Below are 22,953 nucleotides of genomic sequence, written 5' to 3' on the forward strand. Positions count from 1 at the left end.
GCCCATGGTTTAATACGTATTCTTTATCTTTACTATATGCAGATGTAAACTGGGGCTCTTCTACCCAGGCTCTTTACTATGTTAATGCCTTAGACAGTGCTCTGGCATTAACTACAGTGGAAGATCATGTGAAAAACTTCAGGTAAGATTTCCAGTGAACAGTAGAATGGCTTATTCTGAATGACTACATCATCCAAGTAAATACAACCTCTTTTTTCCTCCTAACAGACCCCAGTGCATAGCACTAACAGGAGCACCTATGATCAGGCCTGCTCTGCTAGACATCACACATACTTTCACAAAGAACAATGGGCTGTGCATCTGCTGTGAAGTGTACACGGTAAGGTCAACTCATATAAAACTGAAAATCCAGCACCAGTGGGTGCTGCAGATCATAGAATCATAGAATAGTTAGGATTGGAGAGGACCTCAAGATCTCCATTACACACTCCACTCTCACTCAGCACACAATGTTCTCACTGGTGCTGATGGGCGGCAGTGCAGACCAGGAAAGAGATCTGCATTAAGAATTAATTTTGTCATAAGTCTTGACAAGAAAGCCATCAAGTGATACAGAGCCTGCTGGCAAATGCCTCATTGAGATGTATTTCAGAGTTCATAATAGATGGACCAAAACCATTTTGAAAAAAAATAAAGCATTATAAGGAAAGATTGGTTTGGGTTTTTTAAATGGACACAGCAAGGCTTTAAAAACCCAACCCAACAAAAACAACTACAAAAAAAAAAACCAGAAAAACCTCCAAACACAAAAACAACTTAAAGGATTATAGTGCAAGAGTCCAGTTACCAAAGGTCTTATTTTCAGCTTTGTCACTGATTTGCAGCACTGGGGCTTGGAAAGTGTAGGATCATAGAATGATTTGTGTCTGAAGGGACTTTAAAGCTCATCCAGTTCCAATCCCCTGCCAGGGATGAGGCAGCCACAGCTTCTCTGGGCACCCTGTGCCAGTGTCTCACTATCCTCACAGTAGAGGATTTCTTCATAAGCTAATATAAATCTCCCTCTTTTAGTTTAAAGCCATTGCTCCTTGTCCTGTCCCTACATGCCCTTGTAAAAAGTCCCTCTGAAAGACCACAAAAAGTCTCCCTGGAGCCTTTTCTTCTCCAGACTGAACAACCCCAGCTCTCTCAGCCTGTGTTCATAGGAGAGGTGCTCCAGCCCCCTGATCATATTCATAGCCCTTCTCCGAACTCACTCCAGCAGCTATATCCTTACCCTGGAGGCCCCAGAGCTGAATGCATTGGACTTTTGTCTCATTAAATTATCAGATGACCACTGGAAGAACCTGGTGACAAAGGCATTTGCATATTTAATTGTATGGCAATTTCTCTTTTCTCTTACTATTAGCAGAAAGGAGTATAACCATATATATTTAGATCTGCTGAGACTTGTTTACATAGATCCTGGTGTGAATAAGGTCCTTCCCTGACTTGACTATGTAAGGGAAGGACCTTATTCACACCAGGATGCTTCATTGTACCTTAGATATTTTTATAAGATGTTACAATCCATAGTAGTCCTTCTTTCTGTCAAAACCACTATATTTAAGTAGCATTAGCAGCCTCAGCCCTCTTGAACAGAATGTGAATTATGGTAGCTGCACAGATCTTTTCAAAGGGCTGAATCTCTGCAGCCCCTTTTTGGAAATTTATTTTTCTGACTCTCTTTGTTTGCTCCCATAGCAGACTAGGTAACTCCTTCAAAATCATCATGTGATGTATAATACAAAGCCTTCTTAATAGTATTTTATTGTATCATGCAGGGACCACGCAAGCTGTGTATTAAGGAGATGAACAGTGGCATGGCAAAAAAGCAGGCTTGGCTCACAAAGAACAAAAGAAAAGCCTTTTATACAGCAGTGGCAGCTGACAGCTTCAGAGATGGAGTCAAAAGTCTACTTCAAGTAAGCTTTTTGTTTACAGAACACATAGATGAGTGTTACATCAAAGCATCCTTTCATGTAAAGCATTACTGTTTACTTGTTAAGAAGTCCTGTGTGTATGTGAATAACGTTATAAACAGAAAGGGCATTCTGGGGTACGTGTATATTGTATTACAGGTTATTTAATAAAGATGTCTCATTCTAGGCTATGGACATATGAGACAAGGCAGACTGATTCTCTTCTAAATGAACAAAATATTATTATTAAAAAAAATAAAGAGAGGCAGTTACAGGGCAACATTTGAATGTCTTTGCAGCCGACACTTGATACACTTCAAATCAAGTCGATTGTTTGGTATTATGCAGCATATTAAACACCTGAGAATATTTTTGCATTAATTGAAGACTGAAAATATGTAATATACATTTTCTGCAAACAGAGAAAATGTCATCTAAATAAAAGACTCTGCAATATTTTTCTATTACTCTAAGAACACAGCAGATCATTTCCAACAGTCCATTTAAAATGGCCTTAATAAAGGCACAGAGGTGCTGTTTTCATATTTCCCATCTCCCTCTCTCATACATATGAATATTTAAATATACAGGTACGGAGGCAAAATGTAGAGAAAATTCCCATCCTTTGCACAAAATACACTGATGCTGAAAAGACAACAGTGCAAACTGAGACAGTAGGGAATTGACTAAAATACCCTACCAGGGTTCTTTGTACACTTGCTGAATGAACAGTACAATTGAGCAAGACGTTAAGCATTAATAAAGATCCCTTTGTTCTATCAAAGCCTCACAAGGACACTTCTTCTTGGGTTTATACATTCTCTCAGTAGGAGATCCTTCTGATGTTTTTGAGAACTGTTACAGTCTGATGATCTCTTCCTTTCCATTACTACTTGAACACTATTGCCAAAGTGAACTACTGGACCACAGATAATTGCCTTCCAGCAAACAGAGGAAAGTCACATCATAATTATTGTAACTTAAAGATATCTGCACTGCTCTGCCAACCAACTATTCATGTAAATAGTGCAGATGTATCAGTGCTACCCAAAGAAAAACCCAGAAACCACCAAGGTTCCAACAGTTTTTACCTATTTTCTTTTTGCTAATAGTAAAAATTGGCAAGTGTAACAACATGACAAGCTGGTGTATTTGTGGGTCTCCTGAAGGTTCCCAGTATGTTGCATATTTAGATTTTTGTAAAAATTAGGTTAGCTGAATCTAGATCTGATAACCCTTACTTGTTCAGGTTTTAGCATCCAGGCCCAGTTTTGGAGGCAATCTAATGTCTTGACAAACCATTTGTTCTTCCCGATTATGAACTTTACCTGTAAAGCATGCTCAACTAATTTTGAATAATCTTTTGGAAAGAATACAGCAAACAGAATGGCAACACTTCCTAAGTTCAAGGCAAAAGACCCCCAACATTATATGTTTAAAAGGATATGCCTTCTCTGCATATCTGAAGTGTTTTAAGAGATTTCAGACCCAGTTCATCTACTGAGTATTCCAAATCTGATAAGAGTTTTATGCTATTATGTTAGAATGAGCATACAAACAGTGCTTGAACTCTCTCTTGATTCCAAGTTATTGAACCATTTTAATGAGAACATGTCAGAAGAAATGCAAATGAATGCTAATTTAGCAAAACTACATTTGTGTCATCTAAAATAATTTATAGTTGGAATGATTTAGAGCTAATCTTTCTGCTTTCTGCATGGGTATGAGCATGAAGGACATTCATTAAATGCAATCTCATTGTAAGTGTCTCCAGAACATTGCTTCAGTTATCTTTTGCCATTACTTTTCATTTACAGTAAATGCATGTGTGTATACCTTCTTAAGCAGTGTTTTAATATTGCTAGGCCTCGGGGTTGGGTAGAATGAAACCAAATACCTTGGTGATTGGATTTAAGAAGGACTGGAGAAATGCCACTGCTACGCAAGTTGAAAACTATGTGGGTGTTATACAGTAAGTCCCTTTTTTATTCCTCTTAGTCTAGATTAATATAGCATTCACATATAGAATTTGATGTATAGAAACAATGTAAACAATACCTACAAATCTGGGTTCACATGTTAGCCCTGTAACAGAGGTTTCTGCCCATTAAAAAAGGCTTCTTGGCTTCACACACATAGTGAGACCTACCTAGCAAACACCTGGTCCTGTCAGAGCTGATGTGGTCTGACAATGCTACATAAAGAAGCTGCACTGCTGTCAACAATGCTTTTGCAGAACTTCATTTTCTCATTTTTAGTCAGCAGGAGCTCAGAGAAAAACAACCTATAATGTACATACATTCTCTTAGGGAATAAGAGGACATTGTGGAATTCTTTTTTTAAGCCTAGGAGACAGAGGAAGAGCCTTGCTTCAAATCTCACGTGTGCCTACAGCTCAGCAGGCTCTGTGGGTTGGGATTTAGGTAGGAAACAGTCATTTAGAAACAGGCTTCTCATGGATTCTTCCTCAAAATTCCGCTGTAAAGCTGCATTGAGTGAAAGAAAACTAAGGCCAGCCCAGCTTTGTTCTGTCCTCTGAGAAAGGAGAAAAAAATTATCCAATGGCAACCTAGATCCTAAACAGCATTGTCAGAAAGACCCATTTCAGCAATAGCCTACCTGTTCCCATGCCCAGTGATACCCTTCTTTTAAGTAAGGGAAGAAAGCTGATAGTACTTAAGCTTACTTAGGCAGCTCCTTCTGCAGTTTTACCTACAGCAGCCTAATACATGCCAATAACACGTCCCTGGGACTGATCTGCTCAAAGTAGCTTTCCTCGCTAACATGCATAATGCTAAAGAATATTTACTCTTCCTTCCTTTTCAGTGATGCCTTTGATTTTGAGCTTGGAATGATTATTGTCAGAATTAGCCAAGGATTTGATATATCCCAGGTCCTCCAGGTTCAAGGTATGTGGTGACTCAGCAGCTGAATATCTATGCAGATTACATGCTTAGCATAAGAAGGAATCTGGTCGAAACTCTGAGAGTCACTGCCTGGTCTCTAGAGTAGCTCCTACATCTGTAACTTCCATGGTTACTGCTTCTGCTGTTTCAGTCCTGCCCAAAATCCTTGCTGAATCACTGGTAGTGACAGAAGGTGGCCAAGCCTCAGACTGTAAGGGGCTCTGCACAACAAAGAACTCAATTCCCAAAGCACTTCCACCACAGGCAGAGACTAATGCAGTAAAATCATGCTGTGCCACAGCAACAAGTCACTCTGGCATGTTTCCTTCCTGCTCTTGATACATCCTCCTCCCTCTGCCTATTCAAGATCTCCGAGAATAGTGGGAACCAGAAAGCTGCACTTTTGGTACCACATGTGTGGAATGCTGAGACCCAGAAAATTCCAACCCATGCAAAAATTTGGAATCCACAGAAAACACCAGTTCTATTTTTCACCTTTTTGTTCATCCTTCCTTAGGTTAGTGGTGTGTATCTGAGGGGGAAAAGGAAAACCTCCCACCACACCACAGCCAGTCAGGGAGACATGCCATCTGCATGGACAAAGACAGCATGCAGGAAGCTGCATCTAAATGAAGGGTTTCCAAGAGTGACATACAATGGTGGCCTTCGATTTTCTTTTTCAGGACACAGAGTTATTGTTACTGGTAACTGGTTCCTCAGGTACCCTGGGGAGAGCATGACTCCATAGAAAAAACCCACCAGAACAATTCTCTAGGTTTTCAGTACAACAATTTTCTCACTTCTCAAAAGTTTGGCCACTTGAACAGACAGATACCACCTAAACCTGCACATTATTCCTAGCATCCCTTGTCCTCCACAGCAGATAAATGTTTTGAATTATAAATGAAATAAAATCTGCAGACCAGGAACACAGGCAAGTGTAAAAAGACTGGCAACTCTTTGCTGCCGCCTGCTGCAAACCTGCCTCCAGCTTATCCCGTTTCCCAGAGACACAGACCACACTCATACCTGCTGGGGAGAACATGCAGAAAGGACGTAAGTGCCTTTGCTAATTATAAGCAAACCCAACTCTTCATTAAAGACGGCAGATTCTATGATGAGGCAACTCTCAAAAGCAAATCACGTCTTAGATTTAAAAGGCGCCAGAGACTCCTTTAAGAAGCAAGGGTAAATGAGCACCCAGCAGAATGGCAGCTTGCTGTGTGTGCGCAGAGCTATGGGGCAAAACTACAGGGACTTATGGAAAAAAACCCAAACTAATCATGTGGGTTTTTTTTTTTCCCTCCTCCATGTTGATATCTGAAAGAGATCTGCCTGTTTCTTTGCTTGTTTTGAGAAACTGACATCAGAATACCAACTTTGCAAATTAACAAATTTTCTCCCTCCAAGCATTAAGACAAAATGAATTAGAAAGAATTAGAATTGGGGGGGGGGGGGGGTGGGGTGGGATGGGACAGGTTTCTATTATACTTGTTAGCGTATTCTGTTTAATAGAGAAACAGAAATTTTAGTTTTGAGTAACTATCATCATGTCTAATAATCAGAAGCACATGGCTGTCATGGATGCTAAAGTAAAAGAAATTAGATTGCCAACAGAGCTAACAGTGCCTAATTTAGCAAGGGCTTAGTTTCTTTAAAACACAATGTCTCAAATGAACTAACCTCACTCTTAGTTCATGTATTACTCAAATAGAAGATTTCCTTATGAAAATAAAAAGCTTTCCGCAGGCAAATGCCTGGATCATATCAGTTAATGTCTCACATGCATATATTCCACGGTAACATGTGCTCCCATGGTACCTTTTGCTCAACAGAAGTCTAATATTGCTAAGATTAAACTGTTCTTTTATGTTACTGAATTTACATAATTGGTTAGCTAAATCTTACATCTTCGTAGCAAACGCCAAAAAAAAAAAAAACAAAACAAAACCAAAAAACCCCAACCCTAAAACCTTAGAAACATTTCAGCATAGAAACTGATCGCATCTTCAGGATCCTTACATACTTCCGGGTCTCAAAGTTCAATAGAAGTCAATACTTCAGCTTTCTCACTTTAGAAAAACAGTTTTCATCCTGTGTTTTCACATTCCTGGGGAAAGAAACCAACCAACCAAATCCACAAATATGACTCAATAAATAGCATTTGCCATAACGATAAAATAGAATAATATTGAACTTGATTTGGAAGAGGAAATCTGAGAGCAGTTGAATAGCACTTCAGTACACAACACTGCTATAGGTGGGGGCACCCTGTTAGGGCTTCCAGAGATGAATTGAGCTCCTCCTCCCTATTGCTTTGCAAGGAAAAATATTTTTAAAATAGTTTTTCTTCCCAGAAGCTTTACATTATGTACAAAGTACCACAACAATTACATTATTTTAGTAAGTGATTTAATTTAAAACAGAAAATTATTTGTTACCAGTTCCCTTACTTTTCCCAATACACAGAGGAGTTAGAGAAGCTGGAACAGGAGAGACTGGCACTGGAAGCTACCATTAGAGAAAATGATTTTGAAGAAGGAAAAAGGGGCATATGTGGATTCTTCAGGAAAGCCAAGACACTCAATATCTCAAAACATGAAACAAAAAAGGGTAAGTTCCAAACTGACAACTTCTTCCTGACCCTTCAGTGCACCAGACTGTCACCAATATGCAAACGGGATTTTGACTCGAAGGCAAAAACTCCTGAGCAACATATAAGCCCCTCTCTGTGCAAACCTGACTTGGTGGCCACGACAATGTAATGCAGAACAGAGTGAGAGTCCTCTGCTCGTGGGACATGGTACCTCATAGAAGACAACTATGTTTTCCCCCTCATTTGAGGGGGAAAGCTCAGCTTATGTTAAACTCCATTTGTGAAAAATAGCACATGGTTATTAAAGTTTGAGGAATTTAGAACAGGTTGGGGTTTGTTTTGTTGGGGTTTTTTAATAGCAAGTTTTCAGTTTTTAAACAGAAGCCTTTTTTCCTCCCTTTTAAAGGAAACAGGAACATATGCACAATATTCAGGGAACAAGCAATCTCACTTTCCTCAACATACACACACACAAACCCAGTACCCAGCTGAAAAATAGGCAAAAATAGCACTACTGCTTTATATCCTAATTTCCTAAAAATGCACAAGTGAAGGTGGCAAAAGTACTGAAAGCACATATACAAGGTTCTGTGAAATAACTAATTAACACATAAATGTATAGGTGATGAAATCAAAATTACATTTCAGATATAGTGAAATGATACAGAAATGCAGCCAGAATTAAAAGTCTCATTTCACAGCTGCTGGGCTGCAATCATAATGACCCACCTGAAGCCATGCCTGCATGCAGGCAAGTGTTTTCAGGATTTTCACCTGCAGAGACTATAACATCTGGCTGTGAATGCAGCTCCCATGGGTATCAAGAAGATCTACAGACTGAAAACATAAAATGTCATTATTCTTTGCTTGGCAGACTCCAGTAGAATATTTTTATAACAGTACAACAAGAATGTGCACCCCTGTTTCAAGTACCCTTTTCAATTTAGTTCAGAAAGGCATAAAGAAAACATATATTACATACTTTGGCTCTATATATGAGATAGATGATGTTAATAAATATCTCCACCTCTCCATTTTACTTATACATTCATCTTGTTGCATCTTCTAGCCCAGATGCCAGAACTGTAGAGGAAAACCAATAGCTGCTTTAGAACTATCCCATCCACACTCTAGAAATACAGAAAACCCAAACAAAGTATTTTCAGAACCTACCAGATCAGAGTAAAACCTCTAAGGAAGCCTGCCTGCTCCATTTAAAATACTGCTCTAACACAGCCTCTTTGAAATCATTGAAAGAGAAGCAGTAATAAAGCCACAGTCTTCAAAAGATGAAATGAGAGAAGATATTAGCACATAGGCAAGGCTGTACCTTTTAAAGCCCACCAAGCAAACAGCAAGAATCAAAGTTTATTTTCAATTAAAAACAATCCTCTCAAGCACAGGGAAGTTGCCATATATACTTATGTTCTCTGCCTTTCAGTCTTAGCTTCACCTGTGCTCTTGCTGTACCCCATTAGCTCTCTTTACCATTATTGTGCATTTCAGAGAGCTCTATATTTTACAAGACACCTGAGCTTGTAAGTAATGCAAAATGATGCCATTCCCTTCTAAAATCTCTCAGATATTTCCCAATTGGTTTTTAAAGCCCCTGTGAACTTTGGGTTAACTAAAAAGATCCAGAAAACAAATAATCAGGTAACCCTTCTCAAGATGTTACAGTCTAGCGAGAATGTGTTACACAAACTTTGGTTTCTCTGTGTGTTGGTGTATTAGAAGTCCACAGCATTTGCACTGCATTTTTTTTCAGATTTAAAGTATAGAAATTCCCAGAAACAGTTCATTTTCCCAAAGCTTTCTCTCCCCTTGGCTCCCTAAAGCTACTTGTTGCCTCACTTGTCAGAAATCCTTCCATGTATTTTCTTTCTCATTACAGACAGCACCATTAACACAATGCAGTCAATGCATGTGGGTGAATTCAATCAGAAGCTGCTAGAAGCCAGCACTCAATTTAAAAAGATGCAAGGAAAAGGTTCAATTGACATTTGGTGGCTGTTCGATGATGGGGGTAAGGAACTGGAGTAAGAACTGCAGGAAGAGATAATTTTGTTATTGAATACAAAAACAGACTTGGCAACTTGAACAAAACTGTTTTAAGATTACACAGTCAGTTTTCTGTCTGCCTTAAATGTTTTATGAATAACCTATGTCCAACAGTGCCACAGTGAAGGATGGAATTTTTACCACACAATGCACTAATATGATTTTCCTGCAATTTCCTATGTTCTTCCAGGTCTAACAATCCTAATTCCTTACATTCTAACTATCAGGAAGAAGTGGAGAAATTGCAAACTAAGGATCTTCACTGGAGGAAAAGTCAATAGGATTGAAGAAGAAAAACTAGTGTAAATATAACTATATTTTATCATTTAGAGAGTTTGAATTGATGTTGAATATAATTCATATACAGCAGGAAGCCGGGAATTTCTTGGCACAACTGGTTTATTGTGCTGTGCACAGCATGAAAAAAAAATTATGTACTTGATAGAAAGGTGCCGAGCTTATGGCACAGCCCTCAAGGCTCAGTGTGAATGATAATTACTAAAGGAAACTCACATCCAGCATTTTTTTCCATTAATAGCTCATATTTCCTTCTCTAGAGCAGTGGTCTGCACTCTGTAATGAGAATATAATTAGTTTTGTGGGGTTTACATGAGATTGTCCAGTTAATAATAAGTTAAATTGCACATGAAGTTTCTCATATACAAATACCATGGACAGATAGCTCACATAAATGTGATTAACCATGGTAAAATGTAAAGAAGTTAAAGAGCAAGTTAATGAACTTTAAGACCAAGTTGATTTGGCTTAGCTTTTTAAAGAAAGCCTAGATTTCATCATCATCATTCATATCCAAGCAAATGAAAGTTACTAATATAAACTTATTTTCATCATCACTGTATGATGACCTTTCCTTCCAAAGCACTTTGCACACTAGAGATACAGCCACTTCACCACGGGTGGAAGCAGGCCAGTTTGGGATGTAAGTCAGTGACTGCAGCAGCACAATGTAGTGAGTTAAAAACCAACATATCCAACCAAAATTCCAGTGAAAAGCAGGAGCGATGGGTGCAAGGAGAGGAGTTAGAATTTAGCCAGGATCACTACGACTATGACACCGTGTCTCAAAGGCAGCTGCCACAGGGATGCTTTAGAGCAAATTTTATTCCACTGTTCTTCTGTCAGTTGCAAGGATTACCCTAAAGTTAACATATTTATAACATAGAAGAAATTCACAAGTGTTTGTACAGGCTATTCTTATCACTGGGTAAAAAAAGCCTTGCAGCTGCTCAAGCACCTGCAGGGAAACGTTCTTGGCTCCCTGCCCACAGCCTGCCCACACTCAACTGTTCAGGACTGAACTGGCTCCTAGATCTAGGAACTTAAGTCACCAGAGTTCAAGAGACATTAGGAGGTTTTGACATCCAATGGGATTTGTCAAAACATGAAAGATCTTCACAGAGGCAGTTCTGGCACCTGTATACACTGCTTGTCCTACAAAAGCCAGAGTGAACAGCAGTCGGTACAATTGACAAAAACCTCGTTTGTCTCAAAAACACTAAAGTGTATGCATTTCTACCTCATGAAGTGTACTTTCTACTTCATAAAGTGTATGAAAACTACCTCAACAGCATATGCTACCCACCACACACAGAAGTCTTCAAAGAGACAAATCTGGAAGCCAGATGACTATTCCATTCCATAGGTACATTTGACACAATGACATCAAACTACAGTTTCATCCATTGTATTTCCAATTCAGAAATTAAATTTATCTGGACTCTTGCTAACATAAAATTCCCCAAATACTAAAACCTTTCCATAGAAGTTGAGACTCTTCTTTCTGATGTTCAAAACAAGGATTGCCCCAGAGGACATAAAAATTTCTATAAGCAGTATATTGTTCTTCTATAAAAAAACAACAAGTAAATTCTCAGGTCATATAAGCTTAACATGGTTTGCTCCTAGGAACTTTCTGACCTTTTCAAATTCCAAAGCTTACATACAAAAGCAAGCAAACAAGCCAACCCACAAGAAAAGCCTCCCCCCAAAAGAAAGGAGAGAGGGGAATACAAGTTCGCTACTGTGCTTCAACCAAAGTCAAAACTGACATAACTAAACCTCTCTACCCTCAGCACAAACACATAGAAAGCTATAAACTATTCCTCCTACCAACTGGGGCAGAAAAGCAAACTATTTAGTTTTATGACAATACATAAAGACAACATATGAACAGATCAATACAAGTTCATACATGAAAAGGATTTAAGTATTGCACATCAACCTTCCAGACCCAATTTTCACCAGCACATACCAGTACTGTACATACTCCATGCACAGAAGTCTGGTAAGAGAACAGAAGCCCTCTGCAAGTGTTGGAGAAATCTGTCCTCCCACATTTTGAGCATTTTTCCTTTATAATTCAAAGCTTTGCAAACACTTGAAGCACCATTTTTTTTCTCAAAAGGTAAACACCGTTCCCTCTATTTATTTCAATATTTTGTGATTTTCATTGATTGCCAATTAAAAGAATTATACTACAGCAATCACACCAATCCAGCTCTGTAACTGGAAACTGAAACACTAAGGCATTTAAAATAATTTGTCATATAGTTACAGATGATGAGACAAATGCATTTGATATCAACTCATTTATGAGTGCTCTTTGTGCAAAACACTTAAATACAGTTCTCTCTTTTGAGACAAAATGTTCTCTCTTTTGTTTTCAGGATGGCTTCACTTCTAAGCAAATTCAGAATAAAATTTGCTGATATTAATATCATCTGTGATATCAATATAAAGCCCAGCAAAGAGAGGTAAGAAACACTACCCAAACCCATTACTTAGCAGCTGGCCTTTATCAGAAACTTGTTTCTTTTATGTTGAGCATCTGAAAAAATTAAAACAATCGCCAAAGAATAATACTGACAATTTATTACAATCATTTTCTAAAGTGCCTTGAGCAGGAGAAACAAACAGAACCACAACCTGAAAGGTCAAAACCAGAGGCAGCCTTTTTCTTTATGATGTGATAAGACTTAATTTTTATACAGACTAATTAAACATTACATTTATGAGCCACAAAACATAACAGCCATTTTATTATGGCTTTTCATATCTATTTAGGTTGCAACAGACTTCACCATATCATTCAGTCAGTCACAGTTCTTGTAAATTCACCGTCTTTGCCAACTCAGCCTTCTGGGTTTTACCATGAATTCCTAAACTTAATATTTTTCTGGCCAAATATAAGCATGCTTCTCCTTTCCTATAAAGACATTATTGTAATACTCCCCTATCACTGAAATACAGTGAAGGTTCAATGCTTGCAAAAATTAACTTACAGAATCAATGCTGTCAGGCAGAGGTTAGGAAGTTGACAGAACAGAGCTCAGGAAGCTCCACCTCCAACTATATTAGCTAAATAAAAAAAATGAAATTTTTATGTCCTTGTTTTAGAAAACATGTCATTATAAAAATCACCCATTTCTTCTGCTTTATGTAGACAAAAGTAGATGCTAGATACCTAAAGTCACTTATTAGTGCCCTCCATCTCTCAGTTAATATTTTTAAATATATAAAGAACTGTGCAGAATACTTATCTTTTTTTCTAGTACCATGCAGTGATTCTACATAAATAAAAGCTATCAGAAACCAGTCTGTATCTGGCATTAACAAACAAACATATTTGCTTCATCAGCACTATCTGAACAGAACAAGCAAATATTGTGCCAGACACTTGCTAGACCACTGCATCTCTCTCCCAGCTGGCATCCCATTTATTTCACTCATAATAAGGGGATTATCACTATTTTACATACCGAAACAGATATACTCAGGATGTTGAAAAAGACTCTGACAACTTAGCAGCAACAACATTAAATGCTTCATGTCACAGCCTTTAACTCGTCTCTTGACTTCCTGGCCATACGCCAAAGTCCACCCTGTCCCCAGCCTCCTTTTTCAATTCACAGTGAGACCTGTCAGCATAAAGTGCACATGGAAATAGAGTTACAATAATATAAAAGAAACTCCTTGAAGTCTCTGTGGGACAATATAAACTTTAAACAAAGGGGCAAGAAGGGAAGTACAGAAGGATGATAAGCTTCTCTGGATGATGACAGTGAAAAGCTTCAAGAAGCAAATTAAAATTTAGAGAGAAAAATCTGTGGAGAAGTGTGGAAATTAGCACAAACCTGAGCCTTCATATAGCAAAAAACCTACAGCATCTCCTTCAGCCCCTTGCCACAAGAGATACAGGTTTACTGAAATGGAGAAACAGGTGATATGTATCAGTCAACTAATGCTAAAACAATAATAAAAGCTCAGTATTTATGAGGAGACCCACACTTATTGTTGACATTAGTACCAATATTCTGCAGTTTGGAGTTACAGTATTTTTGCTACAATTTGAGGAAAATGCAGAAAAATCTCTGTAACTACAATAGGCCAAATGGAGTGTTTAATTATCCTCAAGTAACCCCAACATACTAAAGTGGCACAGATATAAATTGGGGCACAATGTAGCAAAGAATAGTTAAAAGATTTTGCACATTTTCCTGCTATAATTATTGTCAGTGAGGCCTGCCATACACATTGTCTGAAATAAGTTAGTGAGTTCATACCCTGCAGCAAGGCTTCCTTTGTAATTCCTGTTTCAGCTGGAAATTCTTTGAAGAGATGATTGAACCGTATCGCCTTCATGAAAGCTGCAAAGATATAACAACGGCTGAGAAATTAAAGCGAGAGACTCCATGGAAAATCACAGATGCAGAGCTGGAAGCATTCAAGGAGAAGGTAAAGCCTTGCCTCTCTTTTTACATCTGTACCTTTTCTTACACTCCAGATGTTTGAAGCGATTACTAAAAAAACGTGAAATACCAGATGCAGAATTAGAAACATGACATGTACAAACCTGTACTTGATATTTACAAATTGGTTTTATATCGTAAACACTGCAGAGCTGTGTTATGATTGCATTATTCAGCACTCCGTAAGACCTTGGCATGTTTATAGTATTTTCCAGGCTGATGAGAAGCTCTGCCCACATCAGAGCCAGCCAGCCAAAAGCCACCTCTGAACCAGAAGCCACACAATACTGTGCTAAGCCTGAGCTAATAACATCTGCTGAGAGGTTTATTAAATGGCTCCACTGTTCTAGAGCTTGAAAGTCTTAAAGAATGTAATTCCATTCACTACTTTGGGACATTTAGAACTGAATCCAGACCCTACCACTGCCTCTAGGGATTTTTCCAAAGGCGAGATTTAACAGGGATTCTTACCTCAATGGCAGAGTGAAGACTAAACCTGCTCTTAATGCAGGAACTCTCCCACAGAGGTACTCTGAGGCTAATTTTGGCTGCTCTTTTAATTTTGTTGGAACATGCCTTTTTAGTAATGAATGGTGGGGTTTCATCAGGCTGATGCCAAAAGGATACTGCAAACTCTTCCACATTTAAGAGACAAGTTCTGTAACTCACAGTGAATTAATCTAGCAGTTTTATTTATGGTTCCTGTTGGATTAACCTGAGTGCACTGAGAGTTTAGTTATTTCCACTTTATGGTGCTCATTAACTTCCTCAGTGGAGCAAGGATTGTGAGCCTGAGCTCAGAGCCTCTACAGGTCACAGCCTGACATATTAACATAAGCTGAAATCAATGGTGATTTAAGATAACACACTATACTACTGACTGCAGCAGCTGGGAAGCTGACTGACTGCTCACTGTATTACCCTTTTCATAGATTTGATAACCAGAATAAAGCTACGGTAGTCTGCTGTGGGCAGAAAGCTTTTAAAGTACTCTCAGCATAAATCATCAAAACTTGGGAATCAGAGCCCTTAGAATATCTCACTGTAAAAGAAATCAGGAATATAACCCCCGATAGACAAACTTGTGTGCAGAACCAGTAAGGATTATAACAGGGGGAAAAAGTACACGATTAAACCTGGTCTTGTTTGGGTCACTAAGGAACCAGGAAGAAACCCATAGGTTGAAAGCAGCAATATGAAAATGCAAAATCTCTCTATAAAATAAGAACAGCAAGAAAAAGTTCAGCTTACACACCTGGAAAGATACGCCCCTTATCTTCAGAAATAAGGCTGTTCTGCGAATTTCATGGAGGACATTATAACACATTTAAAATTCAAGAGAGAAACCCCCCTGAAGCACAGATAAAGGGTGATGTTATAGGATGAATCTCATGAGATAACCACTGGCTAAATTACGAAGATTCTTACCTATATAACTCATGTAAAAGAACAGCAAAATTTCTGTAGAGAAGGCAAATTTAAGGTTTGGATGGAGAAAAAACAGCTATTAACCTTCTGCAGGGAAAGAGAGAACAATTTATAAGACCAGTTAAAATACTTCTATCTCCCATGCTGCTATCTCACTGGACACAAACTTGCCCTGGTCTCTTGCTCCTTATGACTTGTGTTAAGTTAAAAAACTCCGAGGGCCTGAGCCTGACCATAAAGTAATCTTGGCTGAATGTCAAAGTAACAGCCATTTACGTGATCTGTAGAAGTCCATACAGATACACAATACATAAAGCAGCTAAGTCTTACTCTAAACTACTGGTCTTCTGTTTAAGAGGTGAATTCCTGGCAAGATCATAGAATCATAGAATAGTTAGGGTTGGAAAGGACCTCAAGATCATCTAGTTCCCACCCCCCTGCCATGGGCAGGGACACCTCACACTAAACCATATCACCCAAGGCTTCATCCAACCTGGCCTTGAACACTGCCAGGGATGGAGCATTCACAACCTCTCTGGGCAACCCATTCCAGTACCTCACCATCCTCACAGTAAAGAATTTCTTCCTTATATCCAGTCTAAACCTCTGCTGTTTAAGTTTCAACCCGTTAGCCCTTGTCCTATCACTACAGTCCCTAATGAATAGTCCCTCCCCAGCATCCCTGTAGGCCCCCTTCAGACACTGGAAGGCTGCTATGAGGTCTCCATGCAGCCTTCTCTTCTCCAGGCTGAACAGCCCCAACTTTCAAAGCCTGTCTTCATATGGGAGGTGCTCCAGTCCCCTGATCATCCTTGTGGCCCTCTTCTGGACTTGTTCTAACAGTTCCATGTCCTTTTTATGTTGAGGGCACCAGAACTGCACACAATACTTCATGTGAGGTCTCACTAGAGCAGAGTAGAAGGGCAGGATAACCTCCTTCGACCTGCTGGTCACGCTCCTTTTGATGCAGCCCAGGATACGGTTGGCTTTCTGGGCTGTGAGTGCACACTGCTGGCTCATGTGCATTTTCTCACCGACCAACACCCCCAAGTACTTCTCCGCAGGACTACCATGAATTTCCTTTTTGCCCTGCCTGTAGCTGTGCCTGGGATTGCTCCGACCCAGGTGTAGGACCTTGCACTTGGCATGGTTAAACTTCATGAGGTTGGCATTAGCCCACCTCACAAGTGTGTCAAGGTCCCTCTGGATGGCATTCCTTCCCTCCAGCGCATCAACCGAACCACACAGCTTGGTGTCATCGGCAAACTTGCTGAGGGCGCACTCAATCCCACTGTCCATGTCACTGACAAAGCTGTGAAACAAGACTGGTCCCAACACCAATCCCTGAGGGACACCACTCGTTACTGGTCTCCAGCCGGACATTGAACTGTTGACCACAACTCTTTGCATGCAGCCATCCAGCCAGTTCTTTATCCACCGAGTGGTCCACCAATCAAATTGATGTCTCTCCAATTTAGAGACAAGGCTGCCATGTGGGACAGTGTTTAACGCTTTGCACAAGTCCAGGTAGATGACATCAACTGCTCCACCCCTGTCCATTATTTCCATAGCTCCGTCACAGAAGGCCACCAAATTGGTCAGGCAGGATTTCCCCCTACTGAAGCCATGCTGGCTGTCACCAAGCACCTTGTTGTTTGTCATGTGCCCCAGCATGCCTTCCAGGAGAATCTGCTTCCATATTTTGCCAGGCACAGAGGTGAGACTGACTGGTCTGTAATTCCCTGGGTCATCCATTTTCCCCTTCTTGAAAATGGGGGTTATATTTCCCTTTTTCCAGTCGTTGGGAACTTTACCTTACTGCCATGATTTTTCAACTATGATGGCCAGTGGCTTTGCAACTTCATTTGCCAGCTCCTCCAGGACCCGCGGATGGATTTCATCAGGGCCCATGGACTTGTGTACGTTCAGGTTCTTAAAATGGTCTCGAACCAGATCCTCTCATACAGTGAGCCCAAGGTCTAGATTTTCACAGTCTCTGCGTTCGCCTTCCAAGACTCGGGTGGTGCAGTCAGAGCCTTTGCCAGTGAAGACCAAGGCAAAGAAGTCATTCAGAACCTCAGCCTTCTCCAAATCCTGTGTTGCCAGCTCTCCTGAAAGCTTCCGGAGGGGGCCTACATTGTCCCTAGTCTGTTTTTTAGCTGCTACATACCTATAAAATCCCTTCCTGTTATCTTTAACATCCCTAGCCAAGTTTAGCTCCAATTGGGCCTTAGCTTTCCTAAGCCAGTCCCTAACTTCCTGGACAACATCCCTGTATTCATCCCAGGCCACCTGTCCTTGCTTCCAGCTTTTACAAGCCTATTTTTTCCTGTGAATTTTTCTCAGCAGCTCCTTGTCCATCCAAGGAGGTCTCCTGGCCCTCCCGCTGCACTTCCTTCTAGTCGGGATGCAACACTCCTGAGCTTGTAGCAGGTGATCCTTGAATATTAACCAAGAGTCTTGGGACCCCCTGCCCTCTAGGGCTATATCCCATGGAACCTTGCTAAGCAGGTTCCTGAAGAGGCCAAAGTCTGCTCTCTTGAAGTCCAGGGCAGTGAGCTTGCTGCACGCTCTTCTCACTGTCCTGAGGACCTCGAATTCGAACATCTTGTGATCACTACATCCAAGGCTTCCCTGGAGAGTCATATTTCCAACAAGCCCTTCCCTGTTGGTGAGCACGAGGTCAAACATGGCACCTCTCCTTGTCAGCTCCTGTATTGCTTGCAGAAGGAAATTGTCTTCCACACAATCGAGAAACCTCCTGGATTGCTTGTGCTGGGCCGTACTGTCGCTCCAACAGATGTCAGGGTGATTGAAGTCCCCCATGAGAACAAGGGCCTGTAAGTGTGAGGCTTTTCCTATTTGTCTGTAGAGTTCTTCATCCACAGGTTCCTCTTGATCAGGCAGTCTGTAACATATCCTCACAGTAATGTCTCACATCACTGTTTTCCCCTTAACCCTGACCCACAAACTTTCTGTTAACTGATCACCTGTCCCCAGACAGAGTTCCATACTCTCCAGCATATCCCTAATATAAAGGGCAATTCCCCCTCCCCTCCTACCGGGCCTGTCTTTTCTAAAAGCCCTGTAACCTTCCTTTCCAACACTCCAGTCAAAGGAGCCATCTCACCACGTTTCTGTGATGCCTATTATATCATAGCCTTGTAGATGTGCCCACATCTCTAATTCCTCTTGTTTGTTCCCCATGCCACGGGCATCTGCATAGAGGCATCTGAGCTGAGCTCCAAATGAAGCTGGCTCATTGGCTGGAGCGGCTAGGATATCACTACATTGTTCTGAGCATTTATTATAGGTGCTAGCAACTGACTGGGTGTGTTGGGATGGAATGATGCCCCCTCCCCCAGCACGTCTAGTTTAAAGCATCCTTGACAAGTCTGGCAAACCTCCCAGCAAAACCACTCTTCCACCAGCCCCCAGTAGGCCTGGCCTACAAATGTGGGCCCTATGTCCAAGACACCCAAACCCTTGACTATGACACCATCCTTTTAACTATTTATTAACCTGTCCAATCCTCCTTGCCTTTGGAAGGTCCTCCCCTGTGTCTTGGAGAATTGTCAAAAAGACTCTCCCAGGGCTCTGTAGTCCTTCTTTATACTCCTCAGGCTACTACTATCTATATCCCTATCACCCACATGTATCACTAGAAGTGGGTAATAGTCCGTGGGACTTACTAGAGCAGGCAGCCTCTTCGCAACGTCTCTGATCCGTGCCCTAGGTAGGGAGCAAACCTCCCTCGTGACCGGGTCAGGCCAACAGAGGAGTACTTCTGTCCCTTTCAAGGCAGAGTTTCCTACTACTACAACCCATTGCTTTTTCCTGGCGGCACCACTAGAGACCTTCTGTACCAGTGCACCAGCCGGCTGTTTCTGATGCAAGTGCCTTTCCTCATCAGCCCCCTGCAGGACAGCAAAGCGGTTCTGGGTGGGTACAGTAGATTCTGGAGGAAGCCCCTTGCTTTTAATTGCTCTCTTCCTCCTTTTGTTGTTTTTTTTTTGTTATTAATTCCCAGCTTCCCTGATCAACAGCCTCCTTCTTTCCTCCATGAGTTAGAGGGGAATCTTGAGGCCCCTGTGCTGTTTGGTCCTGGAGCAAGCAGTCCTGCTTCCTCTCAGCTTCCCTGACATCTTGCAGCTTACTGACAGCATCCTGTAGCTCAGCCACTTGCTGGAGGAGGACCTCCATCAGGGAGCAGCGAGCGCAGCCCTGCCCATTCTGCACCTTTCCCTCACAAGACCAGTGCAGGCACTCTCTACACTCCAAGCTCTGCACCGCAACCTCCCCACTTACCGACTCTGTCTGGGTGCCTACGCTGGCCACTAATGGGGTGGCCGGGGCAGAGCTCCCAGACCGGACCCTGGTCGTACGGCGAGTGGTCACCATCCCGCTCGCCTGCCCGTGCGAACTGCCGCACAAACTGCCTCGACCCGCTCTGTTTGCCCGCTCTGTTCACCGCGCTCCTGCTCATTGCGCTCCCTGGGTAGGTTTTTAACCACTTGCAGTTGGTGCCACTCCTCCTGGCTCCGCTCCTGGTGAGTCACCTCCTCGCGATAGCTGAGCTCTTTGCAAGTCCTGTCGAGGACTTGAGGCTTCCTCCTCAGTGGCTCTTGTCGCTCTGAGGTGAGGCTCCTGGATGCTGATCTCCCCCCACTCCACTCCAGTGTTGCAGGTGTCCTCTCTCAAGCTACTCACCCCCCAACTTTTACACACTGACTTTCAGCTCTGTCAGCATGGTGGCTGGACACTTAGAAAACAGATGAATTAATACATTAACTACTGTCAAACAATAGCACAAAAGAGTCTCTGTCTAGTTCCTATACGCCATGGCCAAAGAAATACTTAAAAACTACATCTGAGCCAGCTCTGGTACTGCATCAGTACAAAAATAATTCCCATTCCCAGGAAATCTTGCACAGTGCTGAACAGCTCTGCCCCCCCAATAACTACACTAATCAAGAAGCATGACTTAGTCTCATATTTTGACATCTTTGTCACTCTGAACCACAGAGCAGACCTGGCTTTCAATGATGCCAAAGCCACAGCAGAAAGCAATGGGTACTGTAGCTGGGCACAAGCACCAGAACTGAGGGTCACTGACCTAATGATTTTTTTCCCTTCTTTTCCTATTTTGTTTCAGAGCTACCGCCAAGTCCGTCTGAATGAACTCTTACAAGAGCACTCAAGGGCAGCCAACCTCATCGTTCTGTGAGTTGCAAGATTTTGGTTCTAGCTTAGACAATAATCTAACGTGTAAATGGATCCTGGACTAGAGCAACAGAAACACTTGTGCCAATTCATTGAGGGCAAAAATAATCTTTTAAGTATGTTTTGACTGAGAGTTCTCTGATACTACACTGAATAAGACTCTTTCTTTAGTAGATCTTCATATCTTAAAACAAAGCTCTACTCATGTCAAAAATGTAACACTCAACATGTAGATTTGTATGTGAAGATTACATCTGCTTACTTACCTGCAGAATATACATATTTTCCATTATTTTCCCCCAACTATTAACAACTTGAAGTTAGAGAAAGGATTATTTTGGTTTGCACATAATAAATTGAGTTGTTAGCCAAGTTCTCCTTGGAACCTTGTAGAACTGAGCAAGGATGGTGCAATTGCATAAAATTACAAAATAAAACAAAGGCATTTTCAGATTCAACGTTTTGTTAGAGACACATTTTTTTTATACACAGTTTCAATAAATTTGTATTTGTGATGCACAGATAAACCTCTTTAACTCTATTAATTCAGTCTCCAAGAAAAGGTGATCAGGTAATGTTCACCATAAATTGACCCATACTTTAAAACTCCCATCTCATAGTAATTACAGATCAGAAAGTATCTTGATGGACTGCAACGCTGTGCATGTACTTTATTTTTTCCTTTGAAAATACATGGGTTTTAAGACCTCAAAAATGCTTCTTTACCACTTTAGGATTACAACCACAAGCAATCCATGTCCAGTACAACTAGCCATGTTAATGACACTAACCAGGTGAACAAGAGCTTGCAGGATTAAGACCTAATGGTAGCTTTGTGCTTTATAAGATTAAAACAATCATGCAGTCTAATTGTGAACATTTGGAGCTGTAAATGAATAGCTGATATTTTCTTGTTAAGACTTAGTGACATGCATGTTATCAGAGCTACCCCTGTATTCATAATGCTAATTTCATTTTTCTCTTTCTAAACAGGAGCCTCCCAGTGGCAAGAAAAGGAGCAGTGTCTGATTATCTGTACATGGCTTGGCTAGAAATTCTCTCCAAGAACCTTCCTCCAGTCTTACTGGTCAGGGGCAACCACAAAAATGTACTGACCTTCTATTCTTAGAAAAACATCCATGCCTAGAATATCCCTTGCTTGATTTTAACACCTATGTTTTTAATAGCAGTGACTTGACAGAAAGCTTTTCAAAGATCCAAAGAAATACAGTAAGGAATTAGACAAAAACAAAGAAAAAAGTAAATGGTCCCTGATGATGTTACACCAATACAGGCAAAAGAAGGAAAATCTACATACATACATATATACATATGACATGAGACAGCAAATATTCTGAATACAGAAAAATTCCATTAATTTTGAAAGGTATTGAAAATGCTTTTGATATTTATCCCAGAAAGCCAAAATTCACTGCTACAATACAAAAAGCATTGAATCTATAAATAAATACTTTTCAAATTGCACTGTCATAGTTGCTAACAGACACACAGGAGGATTCCAGTGAAATGCACTAACCTGGGAGAGAGAAAAGGAACCTGTATCATATCAATCAGGTCAAAGTCATAAACTGATACAATGCAAGTAGAACACCCATGATGCTGTTTAATTCTAATATTGCCAAATTAAGACCTATGCCTACAGCAGATGCTTTTACCTAAATTGTTATGCTAATTTATGTTAATTCAAACGCTTCTAATTAATTGACAAACAAAAGAGTTATACATAAAAAATACAGACTCTATATGACAAGACTTGATAATTTTCAAGCTCTGGCATGGCACAGAATGCATGATTGTAATAATTAAATGTGATAAGTAAATTTCACAAAGAAAATAGTGAAATACTAAATACTCTAACAATTTTTGCTATGAATGTTAGGGTTAATGCAGTCTGACATTATATATTGGGGTAATATATACAGTGATTTATGTGATTAGAAAACAACAAAAACTCCATTAGCTGAGTTGAATGCCTTATTTTTTGATTTATATAAAGTATTTCTTTTATTTTTAGACTTTCTAAATAA

The 22,953-nt window shown here is 40.5% G+C and overlaps 1 protein-coding gene across 2 annotated transcripts in view; it reads left to right on the plus strand.

Annotated features, from left to right (window-relative positions):
* Window positions 1-22,034, plus strand: part of SLC12A1 (solute carrier family 12 member 1) — a 48,081-nt gene extending 26,047 nt beyond the window's left edge. For both annotated transcript variants that reach the window (XM_005145873.1, XM_005145874.1), the window contains exons 15-26: window positions 43-142; window positions 229-340; window positions 1,785-1,925; window positions 3,788-3,894; window positions 4,749-4,831; window positions 7,298-7,441; window positions 9,319-9,450; window positions 9,676-9,787; window positions 12,173-12,259; window positions 14,105-14,240; window positions 20,838-20,905; window positions 21,899-22,034. In XM_005145873.1, coding sequence (XP_005145930.1) covers window positions 43-142; window positions 229-340; window positions 1,785-1,925; window positions 3,788-3,894; window positions 4,749-4,831; window positions 7,298-7,441; window positions 9,319-9,450; window positions 9,676-9,787; window positions 12,173-12,259; window positions 14,105-14,240; window positions 20,838-20,905; window positions 21,899-22,034 — 1,358 coding nt within the window. The remainder of the gene's footprint in view (window positions 1-42; window positions 143-228; window positions 341-1,784; window positions 1,926-3,787; window positions 3,895-4,748; window positions 4,832-7,297; window positions 7,442-9,318; window positions 9,451-9,675; window positions 9,788-12,172; window positions 12,260-14,104; window positions 14,241-20,837; window positions 20,906-21,898) is intronic.
* Window positions 22,035-22,953: the final 919 nt, after the last annotated feature.

Source organism: Melopsittacus undulatus, chromosome 9, assembly GCF_012275295.1.
Source record: "Melopsittacus undulatus isolate bMelUnd1 chromosome 9, bMelUnd1.mat.Z, whole genome shotgun sequence".
Classification (NCBI taxonomy): Eukaryota; Metazoa; Chordata; class Aves; order Psittaciformes; family Psittaculidae; genus Melopsittacus; species Melopsittacus undulatus.